At 42.1% G+C, this 20547-nt stretch overlaps 2 protein-coding genes across 2 annotated transcripts in view; both read right to left on the reverse strand.

Annotated features, from left to right (window-relative positions):
* The window catches only part of mpp2b (MAGUK p55 scaffold protein 2b), a 37552-nt gene extending 25870 nt beyond the window's left edge, over positions 1-11682 (reverse strand). The window contains exons 1-2 of the mRNA XM_086196121.1: positions 11343-11682; positions 483-565 (exon numbers count right to left, since the gene is read on the reverse strand). Coding sequence (XP_086052247.1) covers positions 483-513 — 31 coding nt within the window. The 5' untranslated portion in view covers positions 514-565; positions 11343-11682. The remainder of the gene's footprint in view (positions 1-482; positions 566-11342) is intronic.
* Positions 11683-11803: 121 nt separating this feature from the next.
* Positions 11804-14010, reverse strand: pyyb (peptide YYb). The gene is made up of 4 exons (XM_086196125.1): positions 13950-14010; positions 13644-13831; positions 12612-12692; positions 11804-12056 (listed from the first exon to the last, which is right to left on the reverse strand). The coding sequence occupies exons 2-4, from the start codon at positions 13829-13831 to the stop codon at positions 12032-12034; spliced, it is 294 nt and encodes a 97-aa protein (XP_086052251.1). The 5' UTR covers positions 13950-14010; the 3' UTR covers positions 11804-12031.
* Between the last annotated feature and the right edge of the window lie 6537 nt (positions 14011-20547).

Below are 20547 nucleotides of genomic sequence, written 5' to 3' on the forward strand. Positions count from 1 at the left end.
GCTTGCATCCCTGCTAGAAAGAGGAATGGGGGGATCATGCGAGGCACCTCTTGGTCTCCTCCACCCTGAAGTTTCAATAACACTTAATCAGTCATCAATCCACATCAAAGGGCCATGTCTCTGAAGGAAAACGTTCATTGGTATGTGTGTACAAGCAAGAGCAGGGAGTGATTGTATTACCGCAGACTACTAGTGGAGATGAGGAATGCGCGAGTGGGGAGATGCAAACCATACAACAGAAAGTCCTCGGAGGCATGACTGATCTAGGATTGGAGTTTAAGTGCATCATCAACTATCTCATTACGTTACATTAGAACATAGGAAATGATACGTGTCATGAGTACTGGCATAACCACGCACCATTCAGTACCACTTTCCTCTTGACCCCCCCCCCCCCAACACACACACACACACACACACACACACACGCACACAGACAAATAAACAGATGCTTTTTGTCATGATGAAACCAAGCCACTTACCAGAGTCAGAACTGGATGTTGCCACAGGCATTTTAAAAAAAATTGGTCCCCCCTGGTATCCTCCACAAATCTTGCTAGGTCAACTGCAATGAAAGAGAATCCACAGATAGATAAAAGGGAAACACTGAAAACACTAATGAAGTACTGAGTGAGGATTGGAAGGCCAAATGCTATAAATGCCAAAGTTGTAATGCAGAATTAAAGTTGAAACAAGTCAAGGAGAAAAGGCCTCATACCTCTAGTCAAGAGGTAATGAAATATTCACAAAGGACACATCAAAGTGTCCTGGGAGTACATTCAAGGCTCCAACATGCCAGCCAACCCTCGTGAGTAATGTGCAATGAAAAAGTAGAACAAATATTTAAATAGGAAAGCTTCATTATGACCTTTGTCAATATCGAGTTTGTTAACTCTGACTCACACAAAGAATGACAGGCGTGAGTCGTTTAGGATTATTGTGATTCCTATAATTGCAAATCTCTACCTAGATTGTTTCACTCTTAGTTTGCAAAGCGTTTTGTGACTACAGCATAGCATAGCCTCACAAATGACACACCCCTCACCATGACCAAGGAAATAATCCTTTTTAGTCAATCAGTGACATATATGCAGCTCACCCTCGATGTGTCGAAACAAGCCCCCATACAGTCAACTGGTAACTTTGTTAATGCCTATTAATAGCAAAACCAGTTGCTCTGGTAACACCTGGCAACAGTTGTAGCCGCCATGTCCGTGGAGAATACTATTAACAGATGGAAAGATTGAGTGAGCAGGTGAGTGGGCAGGCCAGCTAACATTGGCTTAGAGAGGATCTCTGTTGACTCTAATTGATCCATTTAACATCAGGCAGCAAGAAAAAGAACGTCCTGATATCCAAAAATGGCTTGTCAGCCAGGTGACATGGCACTTGTGAAATACACACCGTAAATAGCAATTAAGAGCCAAGAAGAGGTTGGGGGCACCTCAAACAGCCTGGTCATGAGGTGGAGGAGTAGAGGAAGACACATGAGGTGGGAGGTCAGATAGAAAGAGGGGGGTCAAACAGGAAACAATGGAGAAGACGAAAACATGCAGCTGATGATGGAGCAACCACAGTATCCATGGATGCTAATTCCTGGTTGCCATGACAATGTCTAGCTACTGTAGAAGAAGAGTGGTGGTAGCCTCTTCCTGTTTGGCTTCCACAGTTATTCATTTGAGAAATATGCACTGTCTACTCATGATATTTTTTTCCTTCAATTGCATTTGTATTTAATTACTGAGCTGCTCACTTTTTTTTAAATCAAGATTTTTTTTTAACCATGTGTTCTCTCAGTTAGCAGAGATATAAAGATATCTTCAAGCACATTATTTTGACTGTGAAAATGATCTCAATTCCTCCTTGATCAGAAACTGCAGTACCAACTTATGTGTCTCAGCATTTTCTCAACACATCCTTCAGCACTGGTTATGGACTGATATTACAAGTTATATATTGTGAACCTACTAAAAACTCATTTAAAAAGGATATATTATTTACATATTCGAAAATATCAACCCGATAAAATGCAGGAAGCCTGAGGATTATTGAGAGGTGAAAATGTAAAAGACATCAGTGATAAATCTGTCACTGCTGTCCACACCTCCAGCATCCGTGTTATGACTCGAGAAATTCCATGCGCTTCATTAATTTAAAAACCTGTTAGATCAATAAGTCCTTAGCTTATCTTCAGTGGACTGTGTGCTTTGATGATTCCTGACCACAGTTATTAGTCTACTTTACATTCACCTTCTTTCTCTTCCCCACCTGTGTGTGTGTGTGCGTGTGTGTAATTTAACATGTATACTGGTGTACACTTCCTTCACCATTTGGTTGGATTCAGTAGTTTTACTGTGGTAATTACCGCTTCCAGAGTGACACTGAAACACATTCTTTGATGCTGAAGGGGTTTTGCAGAACTGATCTATGCGGATCAGGTCCTTAATACTGCATACCAGTCCCACCGGCTTATCCCTGGCATCCCATGTTTGCACTGGGAAATGACAGAGCTTGTTAAAAGTATGCAGGGACCACACGGCGGCTAAGAAGCCAAAGCCGATTTCAGCAAAGCTTGGCCATGCAAGAGCTGGACTGACACACTGGAGGGATGGGGAGGAATGAGCATTGATGGTCTGATACTCTTTCACTTGAACATTCTTCTGGGTTCTTTTGTCACTGCATCAGTGGAGAAAAATTAGCTAAAATCCTGATGGTGGTGTCATCACCAGTGGTCGCATTTTCTTGCTGATCAGCAGTATTTTCTTCCAGTAAAGAACAAAGTAAGGATCAAGGATCAAATAGATTAATATTAGCAGTGAGGTAAAAGAGCTCTTAATTCATATTTAAATAAGTGATCTTTTCTTTTCTTTTTTTTAGGTCAAAGTGGTATTTGCAGGCTTGGTCACTTTTGCTGCAGATGTCAACTATCTTTACAGTAATATCAAAGCTGTCTTGTTCCCTGAGAGATTTCCCCACTGTCTCTGTCAGCTCTCCCAGAAACAGTGACTGACACACACACACACACACACACACACACACACACACACACACACACACACACACACACACACACACACACAAAACATCTTCATTGTATTGCAGGAAGTAAGAAGCTCACTCCATAACACAGCTGCCTTAACATCACATTCAAAGAGCTGCAGTCATCTTTTAAGTGTCAATCTGGTGAGGACCATGCCAGCTGAGTGTGTGTGTGTGTGTGTGTGTGTGTGTGTGCGTGTGTGTGTATTTCTTAATTTTGATGCTGCTAACCAAATAGTTTTCAATAGCTATTCCTCACAGAGGGGGTCTATTAGGAATAAGTAATGTAAAGGTCAGGCTCAGTTGTCTAGTGGTTGAGGAAAGCACTTGAAGGTTTTTGAAACAGCAGCTGCAAAAAAAAAAAAAAAAGAGGAATAAAACAAAAAAAATGCACCTTCAAACACATTTAGGCATGGAGCAACCACACAAGTGGCAGCCCAGGTGTTTACACAACAAGTGGAAAGCACGTTGAGTTGTTCCCACAGTGAAGCTGCATTAAAGCCTGTAAACATGTGCACGCGCAAACGTACACTAACACACGCACACACACACACACACACATGCACACGTACACACACACCAGCGACCAAACAAGTCTTAATCCACACATCCAGGCTGGCGTCAAGGCCTAAAAATAACCCTGTGCTCCCACAGGTTCAGCTCCTCTCATTACTTTACAAGGGAAAACTGTCGTATCCAAGACAACCATGAGCAGCTCGCCGCTTTCCCCCTCCAGTGGTTTGCCATGGCAACAAGGGAAAATGCGTAAAATAATAATAAGTTGGAGTTCAACTCTGATCTATTAAACAGTTTGAGCGATACTTCCATACAGAGTTGCATTTTTCCGAGAAAATGATTTGAAGTCAGCGTCATGGCAGACTGTAGCATTAACACAACAGGCAGGAAATACATGCTGGCAGAACTCACCAGCGTCTAGTTCTGACACCACCTTAAGGGCTGACGTCTGCACTGAAACAAAGCAAAAATTTTGCTTTGATTTCAGTCCTGTTGTGTTTATCCTGATCACAGCACATAAATAAACCCTCCAGCTGTTCCTGACTACACTGTTACAAGAACTGGAGCAGAACAATTTCATAAGCGCTTAATCAGAAGACCTCATCATGAACTTTGGATTATTTAATTTAGTGAAAAAGAAGTCATAAAATCCCTATCACCAACATTTTAATTTAATAAGGAATAGCACTTGAGAGGCTTCATGAAATCTACCTTTAAGAATTACCTTTTGACAGTCCAGGCCTCTAAAAAATCTTGATGAAGGCACCAGTGTTTAAGATTCTCTGCTGTCAGGCAAATATTGAAGTAAAATGAAAGCAATCCATTCAACCTTTCCTCTCGAGGCTCCTATCAGCCCCCCCCCTCCCCCCCAAGTCACCATGAGTACCAAATCAAAACAGTCACTGGAGGTCTTTTGAAGATAGTTTAGAGCCAGTCAGTACTGCACGGTTGAGCGATTTTGAAAACAGAAGTAAATTATACTCTCCACATGGACTCAATTTTATACAGCGCTTTTCTACCTTAGCGGCACTCAAAGCGCTTTACAGTGTCATCTCATTCACCCATTCACACACACACTGATGGTGGAGGCTACCATGCAAGGCACCAACCTACTCATCAGGAGCAATTATGGGTCCAGCATCTTGCTCAAGGACACTTCGACATGGTCACCGGGGTCGAGAATCGAACCAGCAACCCTTCTGTTGCTAGACGGCCACTCTACCCCTGAGCCATGCCACCGCATGCACATTAATGCACACAATAAACCTGCTCGACAACACTGGGACTAAACAGCTTTTTTTCCGAAGCACAGACTGAGTTTTAATGACATTTCATTCTAAAGGTAAATTATCAACCATCAGCTTACTTTGGGGATCGTTAGCTACCTCGGTCTCAAGAACAACTCAGAGGACCTCGACAGCTCATGCACATCTTCTTCACTGCAATATTTAGTAATGTTTTGTGTTTTTTACTATTAGTGATGCCATATATTTTACATGATCAGATATGCCAATATTTAGCAACGTCTATGGCTGATATTTACCAATGTTGGTATAATCTGTATAAAAACAAGTTGGTATGATATTCACATTTTGCTCAGAGTGAAAACACATGCAAAGATTACTAATTTGAAAAAGGAGCATTTTTGTCTTATCATAAATCACACACTTGCTGCACTGTTTCCTCATCATCCGAAGCAAAGAGCCTCATTGCAGCAATACATTAAGAAATGATTTTTATCCGCTGCTGCTGATCATCCTGCATCCATGCACATCAATTCTAAAACAAGCATTTTAAAAGCTTTTTAAAACCATTATAATGGCCAACAATAGAGCTCAACAGTAATTGCATCTTGTTTTACTTTGTTGTTGCTAGCTAACTTGTCACTGCTGTCGATGGTTATATTATATCAACATAATTAATGTTTCTCAGCAGAAAAGGAAATCAAGTCTGAAGCCAGGTTCATCTTAAACAACTGCAGGAACTCGAGAAACTCAAAAATGCCAACAGTGTCAAGTTCAGAAACCAGTTCCATGGTAACAGCACGCTCCACCAACCAGACGTTGCAGATTGTGCGTAGTGCAGAAATTCTTTGTGACATCACAAACACAACCTCATTTTCTGAAAACAACGTTGATATCCTACAAATCTGAGACTTCTACAGGAGCAGATGCGTTCGACAACCTGATGGCGCCCCCTCTCAAATAACATGGCTGATCATCAACTCCTGGAGAGTACGATTGGGATTTTCACCTCCTCACTCTTGAGCTCTTTTTACCACCATTACCACATACAACATCCCTTGACATCTCAGAAAATGTGATCGACTCAGAGATGTGAGACTTCCTTTTCTCACAGCGGGTCCATACTGTAATTACTGTAATTAGAATTAAATGTCATGTTCATACCACTCAGAGGGTAAAGGACTCGAGCACAGTGCTGAGAGCAACCCATAGGGAATATTTTACAATCACCATCCAGCACGAATCCTATCAACGATCCCAGATTCTTTCGTCCTCTTCTTTATGTAGAATAAGACTTGACTGAATAAAAATGTAACTGTTTCACCTGTCCACCTACAGGATAGTGGTGGTAAACTAGTGGTCCATGAGCAAGATTTGGCCATCACACAAAGATATTTGACCGTAGTGTGAAGGCTGAGGTTTTCCCTTTGTAGCCAGCACACCATACTTGCGCTAAAGGCAAACATCAACATTGTCACGTCAAGCTAACACCACCAAGTATAAAATTTGCTAGGTTCTCAGTTTGACATGTTAGCATGCTACCATTAGCACTAAACACAAAATACAGTTGAGGTTCAATCGCCAAATTTATCATAGGTATTTGTTTGTGAAAAGGCAGACAAAGTGAAATTTTGCCAAGATTTCAAATAGAGGGAATAAGCCTAGTTTCTCGTGACGCTAACTATTTGGACCCAGGCGCAAGAAACAACAGCAAGCAGCATCAGTGGGTTATTTAAGCAATCAAAAGTTAAAAAACACCCAGAACTCAGAACTGAAAGAAGCTGATAAATAAAACATTACTAAAACACAGCAGGCTAACTGCACAGACGATCTGACAACTAGAGAGGAAGAGGCCGACAATACACAGAGAACTAGTCAAATAACAAGAGGCAATCCAAACAAGCAGAAATATCAAAACAAGACTGGAGGTCAAACCTGACACACAAGGGCAGAACTTTCAACACAAAATAAAAACAGGCCAGACAGGTGCTGTGACAATTCATGCTATCAGTCGTTGAGATATTTTAATCTGGACCAAAAGATATTTTGAGCATAGTACAAAAAAACAAATGTGATATTTTTAGCCATGTTTGCTCGTTCAGAACTCATTTATTTATACTAAGTCACCGATGAAAGTTGGACGATGCAGCTGTCACAGGTAGCAGGTGTGAGACTAAATGTGATATGGTTTTCATGAATGAAAGGTGTGTGTGTGTGAGGGGGGGGGGGGGGGGGTGACACTGCTGATTAATGTCCCAGTGGAACCAAGAGTAGATGGCTCCTAGTTCTAAAATCATCTCTCTCTCACATCTGTAGTTGATTACATTTCCTGTTAATGTCATCACTTGGTCAAAGAAATAACACCGAACATGAGGATTTCATTATGAATCAAATAAAAAAACAAAAAAGGTCACACGGGGAGAAGCTTTTGAATGTGTGATGGAGGTCAAAGTCATGTAAAGTATGCATAGCACAGACATGACACGGTCAGGCTCATGCACACATTCATTCCGCCATTTTCTGGCAATTTAATCCAACTGAATGTATTTAAATCTTCCTGAGGGTATGTGGAGCGAAGGACACGTTTTTATAAGAGTTCTACTTCTCACAGAGTTCTTTCATGGTGGAGGACTTTGACAATGATTCTGTCAAGATCTTACAGCCAATCCCCAAAAGCTGTCACAAGCAGGAACAATTTATGGTAACCCTCCAACTTCTAAATCACAAACTGATAAGAAAGGAGTCTTTAATCATAGTCAAAGGCTCTTTGAAACTAAAACTATCCGATGCAGGTTTGATCTGAATATCCAGAGACTCTCATTTTGGTATATGTGACTGGAATTTAAGGAGGTTTAAGGGAAGTCATCGTTATAGCAATTTGATTTTTAAGAGTTTTTTAAAAAAAAGGTTTTACCTTTGTTAAGGTGCTACCACCATTAAACTTTTCAAAAGAAATAATATGTATAGATTCAATGTTTGAGGCTATCTTATGAGAAAACAATATCTCTAGTCCTTCTTTTCATTGATCTGACAGCGTACATACAGCTCAGAAAATAAAGGGAACACTTGAATCACACATTCCAGAGCTCCGTGAATGAAATATTCCAGTTGAACATCTTTATTGATCACAGCGTAATTGGTTGCGATCAAAATAATGTAGGAACTCCTTTCCACCTGTTGTCTGTCCCATTAGCATAACAGCAGGTACAATTAATTCACAATCATTATTGCTTCCTAACTGGACAGGTTGATATCCCGGAAGTGTGATTAACTTGGAATTAAACTGTGATGATTATGTGTTCCCTTTATTTATTTACTTATTTTTGAGCAGCAACGCAGTCAAAGCTGGCCACAAATGTTAGGTTAGCTTGTTGAACTCTTTATAAATACATTTGGATGATGTACAATTTACTACACTGGTCACCTTCCAATCTCCCTTTTCAAAGTGTTTTAAGACCTCAAGCAGAAAGCCTTGTGTTTCACACTGTAGTTATCCACTGCCTGAGTTGCTCCAGATGGGGAACACTTTCCTTTTACTCATGAATATACAATAACTTCTTTGTCTTCTTCTAACAGAGATCATTGGTATTCTCCATGTCTCCAATGTGCAACATGATCACTGCATAAAATACACACGATTATGCTAGGAGGCTAATGGACATTTAAGAATAAAATAATAATATCATTACAATCCTGAAGTCTGTTTTTGACACAAAATAATTTAAATGATAACTGAATGAAGCCTGAAATCTGAAAATAAATGGTACAAGTATGTATGTATGTGGATGTCTATGTCGCACCTATGGGTCACAGAAGGTGCCAACCAGCAAACAAGGTACTATTCGGGGTTCAGTGTCTTACTCAAGGACACACGAACATGGTCTCTTCACCAGGGATTGAACAGTAACCATAAATGGATGGCTCCTCGTCCACCTCAGCCATGCCACCCCACAGTTCCACGTGTTTTCATACATTTTAGGAGATGAAATTGTAGCACTGGAGTCTTATGACCTCAGAGATTGGAACTGGGAGTGACGTCACATTTGAGTTGAAAAAGTTAAAAACAAAAACAAAACAAAAAAACAGTGTTTATGTCTAAGCTGTTAGCAACATCCATTGATAACATTCTCTTTGGTATTTTGCGGATGTTAACATTGTAGCAGCAGTCTACAGAAGTCAACACCTTGAACTTGTTGTGTTCCCGAAACCATTTCTCAACCATTTTTTTGCCATGTAGCAACCCAGATAACCATCCATGTTTGGCCAGAAGTGCCAAACATGGCCCAAATGAAGCCTATGAGGCCCAAATGTGACCGCTATCTGCGAGGGATCCTTCTGAAAGAAGGAAATACTGTTTCTGGGAAGGTGTACATGTACTCGGTCTGCAAAGATGTTTAAATGATGTCCACATGAATGGCAGGACCCAAGGTTTTCATCACACTGCCTCGGATACCTCACCTTTTTCCTCCACAGTGCATTTTGGTACCATTGCTTTGGTGCTATACCCACACACCCGCCCGTTTGCTTGAACTCCTTGTTCAATCGTTTGGTGGTCCAGTTTTGATGCACACAAGCCCACTGCAGCTACTTTTGGCGGCAGACAGGGGACAGCATAGGCACTCTGACCCGTCTGCAGCTATGTAGCCAAGTATGCAGCAAGCTGTGATGCTCTGTGTCCTAACACCTTTCAATGAGGACCCACATTAACTTTTCCAGCAATTTGTGCTACAGTAACTCTTCAGTAAGATTACAAAACACCGGCTTGCCTTGGCTCTCCCCAGGCATCAATCAGCCTTGGACACCTGTGACCTTGTTCACCAGCTGTTCTTCCTTAGACCATATTTGGTAGGTGTTAACCGCTGCAGACCACGAACACCCAACAAAACCTGCAGTTTAGGACATGCTCCTATCCATTCGTCAAGCCATCACGATTTGGCTCAGATTCTTATGCTCGCCCATTAATCATGCTTCTTACAAAACATCTTCAAGGATGTTCAGTCACTAGCTGCCTCATATACCACCCAAACTGATATTAAAGCAGTGTTATCCACTTCTCCAGTCAGTGGTCATGATGTCATGGCTTATTGGTGTACTGTCTTTACTAACATTGTATTTATATTTCCTAAATTAATACTGATATGACGTTTGACTGAACTGTGTGGATCAGCCTTTCTTAAGGAGGTAATGTTTTCAGTGGCATTTGACAGCAGGATTACACAAAAACTGAAGCTGAACAAAGAACCCCTTAAACTTGGGGGCAGATTTTTCATAGCACCACCTGGTGGTGACAGGAAATTACTTTTTTTTTTTTTTTACACTTGTATGTGCTCCTAGTTAGAACCATTTAAAATTCGATCACAAACACCTTGAGAAAGTGGTGATGGGTGACCGTGAAAACAGAGTTTTCATGAAGCAGTGTTACCATGGCAATGCACAATATTATGATATTTCGCTATAGAGGCCAAACTGTTGAAACTGAACTCTACATGGCGTCATGTTTTCCTGAATCTCATGTTTGGTGAGAGTCCCGGCCTAAACACATCAACAAGCTGCTTTCAAGTCATAGCACCACATAGTGGTCACAGGAAGTACGCCTGATGTAACAAAGATTGGCTTTACATCAAAATGACATTGTGTTGTCTTTACCTGTAGCGCAGGATCACAATATACAGTTAAGTATGTATTCTCTAGTGCCACCTAGCGGGTATAGGAAGTAATACTTGCAAAAAACTGAATTCTTCTCTCCCAATGCTTTGAATGTTTCAGGTTTTGTTAACACTGTCTGAAACTGACGTTTACTATTGAGGTTGGAGTGGGTGGTGGAGCTATACTAAAGTGCACTGTGGAGAAAAGTGGTTCTAATTATAACAAAATAACTCAAGATTGTCATCTGTGCAGGCCAGAATATATGACCGAGCAGCTCTACTGGATCAGACTGGAGTGGACCTACTTAAGTGTCACAGTCGGGAGAAAGTGAGGGGGGAGGAAGGGAGGGTATTAACACACATGTGATAGCATGAATTTTTGCTAATAGCTTCTGCTTCAGACGGTCACCTGATACGCTGTTCGTACGCCTCATATGTTTGTGAAAACACTGCGTTTTAAAACATAGTATACTCCCCTTTTTTCAATATCGCGTCTACATGTTGAAGCCAGCAGCATGTGAGCATGCGCAATGACAAGAAAGCGCTCGGCGTTAATCCAGTCTCTCTCATCAAAAGCACTGTTTCAACGCATTTTCTTATCAAACGCAGCTCTATGGAAGTCAGGGTTGGAGGAGATGGCCATGGTGGCTGCACAGGTGCAAATACCCCCGTCGCCAATTAAGCTAATTAAACCCAGGTGCTGTCTCGCGCTGCGTGTCAGACCGCGAGGGTGCTACAGATTCTACGTAGGTTTTAACGTCATTTTTTAAAGACAACAAAGCGTCTTCGAGTGCTAACACTTTCAAAACAGACGGTGAAATAATAACGGACAGCGGGTCATGTCTCCACTGACGTTAACTGACGTTTCCTCCGTGAACGACGGCGAAGAAGCGCTCACCTGCCCGGTCAGCTTTCTCCGGGAGCCTCTTCGGTGGTGGCGGTGGTCTGAGACGTTTCTCAGCTCAGCTCGTACAGTCCGCGGTAGGTGTCTTGTTAATCTACGCTGCCACTTTCAAGAGCCAACTGTCACCCACACAAACTGCTTCTGTCTTTACCGAGACCTCGCCTCACAACGGCTCGCGCGCTCTCACCAATGGCTCCATCGGGTTTAACGCTCGCGCTGATCCGGTTTGTCAAACGTTGCTCGGTCAAGATTGGCGATGGCGAATGCGTCTCTGTACAAGTTAAACCCTGTCCGCTGCTGTCGGTCGGAAGCCCTCAGCGGTGATCTTAAGAGAGGTTGTAAATGTTACCCGGTGATATGGTGACACCTAGCGGCAGCAACAGGAAGTGCAGCTTGAGAAACATAAATAAATGAGGAATACCGAATAATGTGTGTATTCAATAGTTTTATTCCGTTCTAATCTTTGTTGTAAAGTGGGTGATTATTATTTTGATACAAATTATTTACATTTTTTGGCCAGTTAACAATGAGATATACAAGAGAAGTAGAGAAAAAGAAATATGCATGCACATTAAAATGAATATATATCACAAAGTGGAATGTGTGTTGAGGAAATCTTAGTGTTTTTGATTATTGGTTAATTTGACGATCGAGGGGAAAGTAGATGGGATAACAGCCGGCATCTACCACTGATCGTTATAGTCCACACTGAAAGAGAAGAAACAGTTTGATTAATTGACTTTGCAATGGAAATGCAGACTGCTGTCAGAATATGTAATGACCATGAAGGAATATGTGAGCGCGCCGCTTAACAGTACGTCCTAATAACAAGAATCTCAAAAGGCTGATCCTTCAGGATGGAACACACTGGCAGGGTTTCATCTCCATTAACTGTTCCTTCTTTATTAAATATTACAAGCCAATGATCTCATGTTTCAATTCATGGAAAAGTGAAAATGCTTGTAATGGATACAGATATATAGAGAGATATAGATATACACAGATATGATGCTCATTCCTGGAAAAAAAAAACTAGGCGTGTGTGTAAGTGTTTCTTTACACAGATATTTGCAAGGAGACATGATAAAACACCTTCGAGGTTTATTATTTTGCTTAAATCTATTTTTTTTCGGAGGATTTTCCACCTCAGAAAATTTCGTTTTAGCCACATAATACCCTGTCAGTAGCTGCCTTCACAACTGTCACCCTGGTATTCTATTTTCATACAACTAAGCCTGATGTGTGTGCATGTGATTCTCTCACCGTGGCTCAGAATCTTGGCTTGGATCGGCTCCAAACAGCAGCCACGCCACCGCTTGCTCCGGAGTTGACCTCTTCCCGTACCTGTAGAAAAATGAGAAACCCAACATGTAATGAGTTCTCTTCAATAATAATTGGTTCTGTTCAGCAAGCGGTCATCAGCGGTTCTGCAAGCAAATTGCGTCCACTGGGTGCTCTGCTGGAGTGGTGACCCCGTCAGCATAGTGATGAATCTCAATTTTGTGACTCCTTTGTTGAAAAATCGTTAAGCTGCAGACGAAGCTGTGTACACCCTGTTGACTCTTCATCAGTGCTGCTCCTGTGCTCAGATAATTGTCCAGCTGACGTGCGATGGGCCTGCAGAGACTGAGGTCTGGAAATACAACTAGCTTCTCTGACTTGAATCTGTGTCCTAAAATCAGAAATCAATGCCTGGGCGTTGTTAGCCAGGAGTTAGCCTGCCTTCATTTGAGGTGTGTGTGAGTGAAGGCACAGAGCCCCTGTGAGGGCAGCTTCTGTCAGGACCCGGCAGCAGAGTGGAGGATTTACTCCACTTCCATCAAAGGAAACCGAACTCACCCGTTTCCCAAGTGAACCAGTGAATTAAACTAACTTCTATCAGGGTGGTTGCCACACCAGGACTGATCATATTTGACATGTCGGAGGTGTGACGGCATCATTATTGATAAGAGAGCAGTGACATTTATGAAGTGGCAACACAAAATGTTGCCACTTGAATGAAATAACCATCTGTTTTTGCCTGTGAAGGAGAAATGATTGTGTCTGTCTCTTCTCATGTCTCAGAGCTGCGACAGCACACGCATCTATCTGGTCTGAGCACCTGGCTCTTGTCATGCCCCTCATTACAACAACACATTGAGTGCTGAACTATTGACCTGCATCTGCTAGTCTGTTTTTTGTTTTGCTGCAACACAGGCCATGTGGCGCTGCGGAGTAAAAGCATCACAAGCAGAAACTTCTCCAGAGAGGAGGACCAGATCAGCATAAAGTATGAAGTTCTGTCAAGTGACTCACCTCTGCCGGGTGATGAGGTTGACGTAATGCCTGACGGCTGCGTGGTATTTGGCCCAGTCCTCCGGCGACGCGTTGCTCCCCGGGCTCTCCGGTTTGGGCGGATACGCGTCCGCGAAGCTGCTGAGACACACCAGCAGACAGAGGGCGAGCGCTGCGAGCGTCATCCACGATCTCAACATGTTGGCCATCTGAGGAGAAGCACAAACTGTTAGCCTCGTACTGTTGTAAAGTGCAGTTCATGTCAAAAAAAAGTACAGAAATAAGGCATACAGAGGTGCTTAGTTAACGCACAAACGAAGTGAGTACCTGTACAGAAAGTAAGAGTTGCGTGGTCCTGATGTAGCCAGTCAGCCGCTGGTGTCCTGTCCTGCTCCTCTGCTCGCTCCTCGCTGGATTATATAGCGAGGGATGGGCACCTGATACGCGCCGAGGAGCGCAAACCACACCTCCAGCAGCAGCGTGAGCAAGGGGTCATCCGCGTGTGCACACGCACGGACTTCCCAATTTGATCTTCATCGCGTTCTTCCGTGTTGCTTAAACATGGCACGGACGCTGATTTCTTTCAGCTTGCAGAGATTTCAGCACCATGAACAGCTCTCAGCCTGAGGCGCCACTCTGCAGCCTCCATCTCAGCTCTCTTTACCGGCTCTTTCATACCTGTCCATGAAAATGTTCTTGAGTTGGAAGATGTCAAAAAGTTCCAGTGTTCCCCATTAAAGTTGTTCTGGCCTCTGGAACACCAGTTTTTGAGACCGGTGTCATCTGTGAGATATTAGTTTTGTGTGAATTTGAGTGTGTGCAACAAATTGAACATAGAAAAATCCGGATGTATCAGAAATGATACAAAACGAAACTTACACTTACGGTGTTCTTTATTTGATTCATGATTATATCCAGTATTTAGTCCAGACTAAAAACAGAAATGAAACAAGACTTTTCTGTTAATTATTTGATGGTTCAGGTTTTACAGGTTTAAAATCCCTCACTGTGAAGTTCAGAAACCACAACACACATCAGAGAATCAAGCTGCCGGTCCTTCTGACTTGAAGTCCCAGACGAGTGTTCAGCTCTGTTTGTTACAAGAAAAGAAATAAGACATCAATTCGATACAAATAAAAAATAACTGTGCTGGATTTCTGCGGCTTCATCTTTCATGTAGCGCGTCGCAGTGATGGAGGTAGAGGCCACCACGAATACTGGCTGAATTCATTACTTGATTTAGTCGTAGATTCATTAGGCTGCGTTTGTTGCTGCGCGGCGAGATCGTTTTAATCAGGACTGTTATCGACTCCGGTCTGACTGCATGCTTGGTCAACGAACAAACCCGTTCTTCCCACAGTGAGGATGGACACTGTTTGTGAAGATGCATTTCAAAAATACCTCTATTAACATCTCCAACTCTTAGTCTTTGGATGCTGTTTAATTGATAGCACAAAGACGATCTGCTGAAGTGATGCAGCCTCAAACTTGTCTGATCATTACCTGCAGCACCTTTGACCTTCGACACGCTCGCCACTGCTGCATGCATCATTGAGATGGTGCTAAAACCTTTTAATATGGTCTGAAAGTAGAGGTCATAGGCCGCACGGATCAATTCTGAGCTTCACGCGTGGTGATGATGCTTTCGTCCTCACCAGAGCACAACTTCTCATGTCTTAATGGAACGATTCATTGAATTGTTGATGGATCAAATACCTCCCCGCATTTGTCACGCCATAAAGACGCGGCGTGGACAAATGACGCTAATACGACGCTCAGTGTAAGACGCTGCACGTACGAATGCCTTTCAGGACTCAAGTGCTCAGACTGAGTCTAATCGCTCCCATTTATGACCATGGCAGGAGCTCTGGTTTATCTCAGATCTTCACGGTTCATGACGCCTGAAGTCCCCCTTTATCCTGCAGGGAAGGTGCACTTATCTCCTTTGGTGTGTGTGTGTGTGTGTGTGTGTGTGTGTGTGTGTGTGTGGAGGGGTTTCTGCTTTTATGTTTGCAGAAAGGACAGAGATGGAGATGTGCATCTGTGTGTCCTCTCCCACATTTTCTGGACTGCTTCGTTAACATCTGAATTCATTTAGAGGAAAGGCTTTCCCCTTCAGTCGTTCACCCCTGCCGTCCACAACAGTTTCATCAGGTGGTTTACTTCAAAACTGCTCCCGGGGAAATTGTTAATGTTATCACGGACACCCCTGTTATGAGTCGGTGTAATTAAAGTTCCAGGATATGTGATCATGTCTACAAGCAGCGCATTACAGTGATGCTACAGTTCGTTAGCTGGCTCGCTGGGGGATTCTCCTGAATGAGGGTGTCTTTTTAAATGTATCCAACAATAATGTTAAAGTGAAGTATATCCCAATTACATCTACTTTTTTTTTCCAAAATAAGGGCATTTTTATACACGAGTAAATGTATCTGTATACATGCGTGTGTACTTGTATATTCTTGTTGACCTGCGCTGACTTGTCTTGACTTACTTATGGTCTTCATTCTTACCGTCACCAACACTTCCACCATCATCTGGTCTTTACTTCAGTTGTAATTAATAGTAATAATATGACCCACTGTGCACAAAGACAGTTTTGACAATACAAGCAAAGTCAGTATTGTAATAAAGTAATTTAGTAACATAGTATTACTGTTTTACACAGTTCTACAGAGCAAATGGCTGAAATTATGTGATCTCTCTGAATTTACATTGGAAATTCCTTGGATGCGCAACAACTGGGAATGTTGTACTGAGTAGCTATGAAGTATTTTAGAGGATAGTACAACCAAATAATACTGTATATAATTTGTACATAGTGAATATATCCCATGAGGTATCTTTGAGAACAGTAGAAACAAATTCTTCAGTAAGTATTTTGTCAGTACTGGGTACCAACAAGATGTTTTAGAGTTAAGTAGAGCCAATTCAATCTATGAGTATTTTGAAGTACTGGGTTCCTGGAGCGTATTTTAGAGGAAAGTAGAGCCAAATCATTTGGTCAGAATTTCTAAGTACTGGCCATCCATGGGTCAATTTAGAGTGATTTTGCTCTACCTTCCTTTAAAATAGCTTGTTGGTACTCAGTACTTACACAATACTTCCAGAATGATTTGGTATTACTTTCCACTGTCAGTACTTTCTAAGTATTGGGAACATGCAGGGTATTTTAGCAGACAGTAAAACCAAGTCACTCTAATTATTTTGTTAGAGGTGGCTATCAATATGCTAATTTAAACCACAATCAAAACAAATTATTCAGTAAGTATTTGGTACCTATACCTGTTTCTGGGAAAGTAGAGACACATTATACTATGAGTATATGTCACTACAAGAAGTATCACAGGAGGACAACTGCTCACTGTGTTTACCAGTTATAAGTACTTGTGAAATACTTGGATAATACCTAATTGTTCTTCCAGTTCTAGAACATGCACTTAAATACTAGCGCCAGCTGTGTACTTCTGCTTTTTGACCATTCGCTCTGAGGATCAGGAGTTCTGTCACACGTTAATATGAGCTACAAGACGTTCTCAAGGATTCAAGGAGAGCAACTTAGTGAGCAAAAGTAGCAAGAGCGTAACACAACAACAACAACAAGAAAAAAACAAGGTCTTGGCCATTATATTTTACAACACTAAGATGAGTATCACATCACGCGTCAATCAAAGAGCCTCTCGTGGTGACAACATAACAGAAGGCAACATGTTGTCAAGCCGGACTCCCCCGAGACGCCATGACAGCTCCTGTCCTGTTGTTTATAGAGTCGTAACAAACATCGGTTTCTCCTTTGTCTGTAGCTAAGCCCTTGTCAGAAACACAACTTGATTTGGGCATAAATTCCCGCTGACAGCCCCCATAAAGCTGCCACTACTGTTGATAATAAACAAGCAGTTAAAGTGTATATGACCGGGCCATAAAGGCTGGAAGTGGATTGTGGTATTACGCATTGATTGCACTCAGCAATTATTGTACCATCAATCAAACTGATATTGAGGAGCAATTATAGTTTCGCTGTTCGTTTTATTCATTTATAGGTAAAATGGGAACTGACATTTTGGTGAGCCGAAAAAAAATGGAATGAAAGTACATGGTCAAAGGGAAGTGATGCGTCGTGATCGTCCATTTCTCACAGCTAACGGTGGCGTTGGCTCAACATTTTGTTAATTCTCCTCCAGTAATCAACCTGCGTCGACTCTACAGGCAGTAAAAGTCAACTGCAAGAAACAACAATATAGACAAGACAAACTCATTAGCTTGGTGGAGAGTTTGTAGGTAAACAGCCTCAGATAAGAGAAAAGGGCAACAGTTGGAGTTTTCACAGACCAATAAACCCCAGCTAATGCACTCCTGAGGGGCAGCTTGAGCTCCTGCAGAGGGGAGAAGTGTTTGAGTTGCGATCAAGGCCGAGATAATAGCGCCAGTAGGAGGTCGTTGATTTTGAAAACTTTTTTTCATCTTTTTTTTTTTTTTCATCAGTTTTACCAACTTTTCCTGTGGGGAAACATTTGACAGAACTTCTTATTCTTAAACAAATCAGGGAAATCTACTCAGCCTACCACAGCAGACGTCTATACCTTTTATTCATCAAATCTAAAAGCTTCCCCCCCCCCTAACTTTAGATAGTAAAACATTTCCATTTCCATGAGACACTCTAGCCTAGTCCAAACACAAAAAGCCACTCTGATGTAAGAGCAATGTCCCGGGAGAATGTCTGACTCCTTCCTGCCATTCAGACAGAACGGGGGAAATGATTATGCGTTTTTATTTAGCCTTATCACCAGTGTAGGGGAGCCGCTAATATGAACAGAGTGCTTTTCAGTCTGTTTGCGGAGCTCATCGCAACACAGGAGACGACCCGGGGGGGGGGGGGGGGGTCAAATGGCTGCTTGCTACCCCAGCGCAATAATTCATGACCATATATGGCTCCAAATGGGTCCACAGAGTGTCAGTCAGAGACACAGTTGAATGACTGGTGGGCGAACTATAATAACTGTTCACATGGAGAATATTTCTCAAACCTGTTCACTCTAATCACTCTGATTTAGAGGTTATAACTTAACTGTTTACATGGACGCTAAATGAAATGCCTCAGACATGCACATGCGCCCTTGTCCTTTACTAGGAACAACACCTCAATAAAGCAGCATGGTGTGTCCTCCCATTTTATCTTTCAAGCACTTATTTGAATTCATTTGCAACATTTCAACTAACAACTTTTAAATCTTTCCTGTAAAAATCTCTGATGCTGTCTTGTGTGGGTCCCCCCCCCCCCCAAAAAAAAAGAATAAAAAAGTGCTCCATATGAAGACCTCAATCAGAACAAAAAGGCCCAAACTGAATTAGGAAGATTTCAGTTGGTTTCAGATGGCTGGTTTAAACCTTTTTCACGAACTAAGCAGAAGAAAAATTGCGTTGTGAATGGTGAAACTGGTTGTTGTCTGACTGCAGTGTGATGACACTTCTCCTTGAGCAGAAAAGGGGAATCTCCAAAGCGAAATTGGTCCTCTGTGGAGTCTGTATTTATTCCAAAGGCTAAACGAATGCAACATTAAGGAAATAATGACGGTAGGAAAACCTTGTATAAAAGCATATACAACGCTAAACAGACGATAGATCACCATCTTCATCTTCGCAGTTCATCAGCCGCATGACTTATTCATCCTCAATGCGCGTGTGGCACATCGATCCTGATTAAACGTCTGTGGCATGTAAACAACATTCTGAATTAGATCCCATCACGTGTAATGAAATGGAATGATTTCAATCAGAATGAAAAATAATGTGCACGCTAACCCAGTGGGGCAAATGTGCACAAGGAGAACATACAAATGAGCCGGATTGAGCATTCACGATTGAGAATTCCTCCCAAGCCGGTCAGTTCCTTAACATGGAAGTGGTTATATTAGTCTTCTTAGTTAGGTTATTCAAGTTTTTCCGATTTTCATTTTTGGACTATCCGATCCCTGTCAACACAGCTAATGACACCCTTAGCCTCCATGATTAGGCTGACGGGCGTGAACATACACGTGTCAGGGTGTGTTTTACAGCTTCTCAGTTTTCCAAAACGGCACTTTCTCCTGCTTTTCCCATGAGGACTGAAGCTTTTCTTCCAGCTCCTCGGTCAGAGCATTTGTCTTTTCTGGAAACCAATTACAGCAATACCCCACGACCTGATACATTTATGAGCGAGCCGGCAGCTTCAGGTAACTATGATGGATGGCACAGGTGACAGGTGTTAAGAGGGTTTGGGAAAGGTTGGTGATTTGATTTGGAGCGTGTTCTCTAATTTACTACGAATTAAGAGAGTCAGCGTTCTATGATTTGGTGAGATCAAGTTTTAAAATGGAACTCGCGTTCCAGTTGCAGGACCACACGGAGGGGTGATGAGCAGGACTTGCCGTAAATCCACAGCAGCATCACCGTCACCAGAATAACAAGATGACGCGGTACTAAGAAGTGACTCAGTATACTCATGGGTCTCAGTGGGATTGCCTGCAAGCTCTGGAAGGTTCAGGTCTCATGGAGATTGACTCCTCCCAACGGACCCCGATTACACAAAACATGAAATTATTTTTTCCCCCTCTCATTTCTGAGCAGTTCCAAATGGAGAAGAAGCTCCACTCATTTCCAAGACAATCAATTCCTAATTACCCGAACTGGTTAGTCCTCAACGCAGAGCCAAAGTGCCGCTGTCACCTTCTTTCTACCTTTGCAAAGATTTCATTTGGCTTGTTTGTTTGTTTTTTTAAATCGTTTTGGTAATGAAGACAAACTTGAGGGAGAAAGCTTGTGAATTGCTGGTGAAACTTTTTGTTTTTAGCCAACAGCAAAGGCCTGTAATTTTTTTTATATCAATCACTTCAGCTCTTTGGCTTCAAGGTGTGTGTGTGTGTGTGTGTGTGTGTGTGTGTGTGTGTGT

Source organism: Aulostomus chinensis, chromosome 23 (assembly GCF_037954235.1).
Source record: "Aulostomus chinensis isolate RoL2024-O1b breed Wild chromosome 23, RoL_Achi_v1.0, whole genome shotgun sequence".
NCBI classification, from domain to species: Eukaryota; Metazoa; Chordata; class Actinopteri; order Syngnathiformes; family Aulostomidae; genus Aulostomus; species Aulostomus chinensis.

What these genes read in the sequence shown, in the direction of transcription:
- pyyb (XM_086196125.1), bottom strand. Translation starts at nt 13,831, where the DNA reads ATGGCCAACATGTTGAGATCGTGGATGACGCTCGCAGCGCTCGCCCTC. An exon ending in AACCTCATCACCCGGCAGAG is followed by an intron (nt 12,693 to 13,643) that starts GTGAGTCACTTG and finishes ATTTTTCTACAG; the next exon opens with GTACGGGAAGAGGTCAACTC. An exon ending in AGCCAAGATTCTGAGCCACG is followed by an intron (nt 12,057 to 12,611) that starts GTGAGAGAATCA and finishes CTTCTCTTTCAG; the next exon opens with TGTGGACTATAACGATCAGT.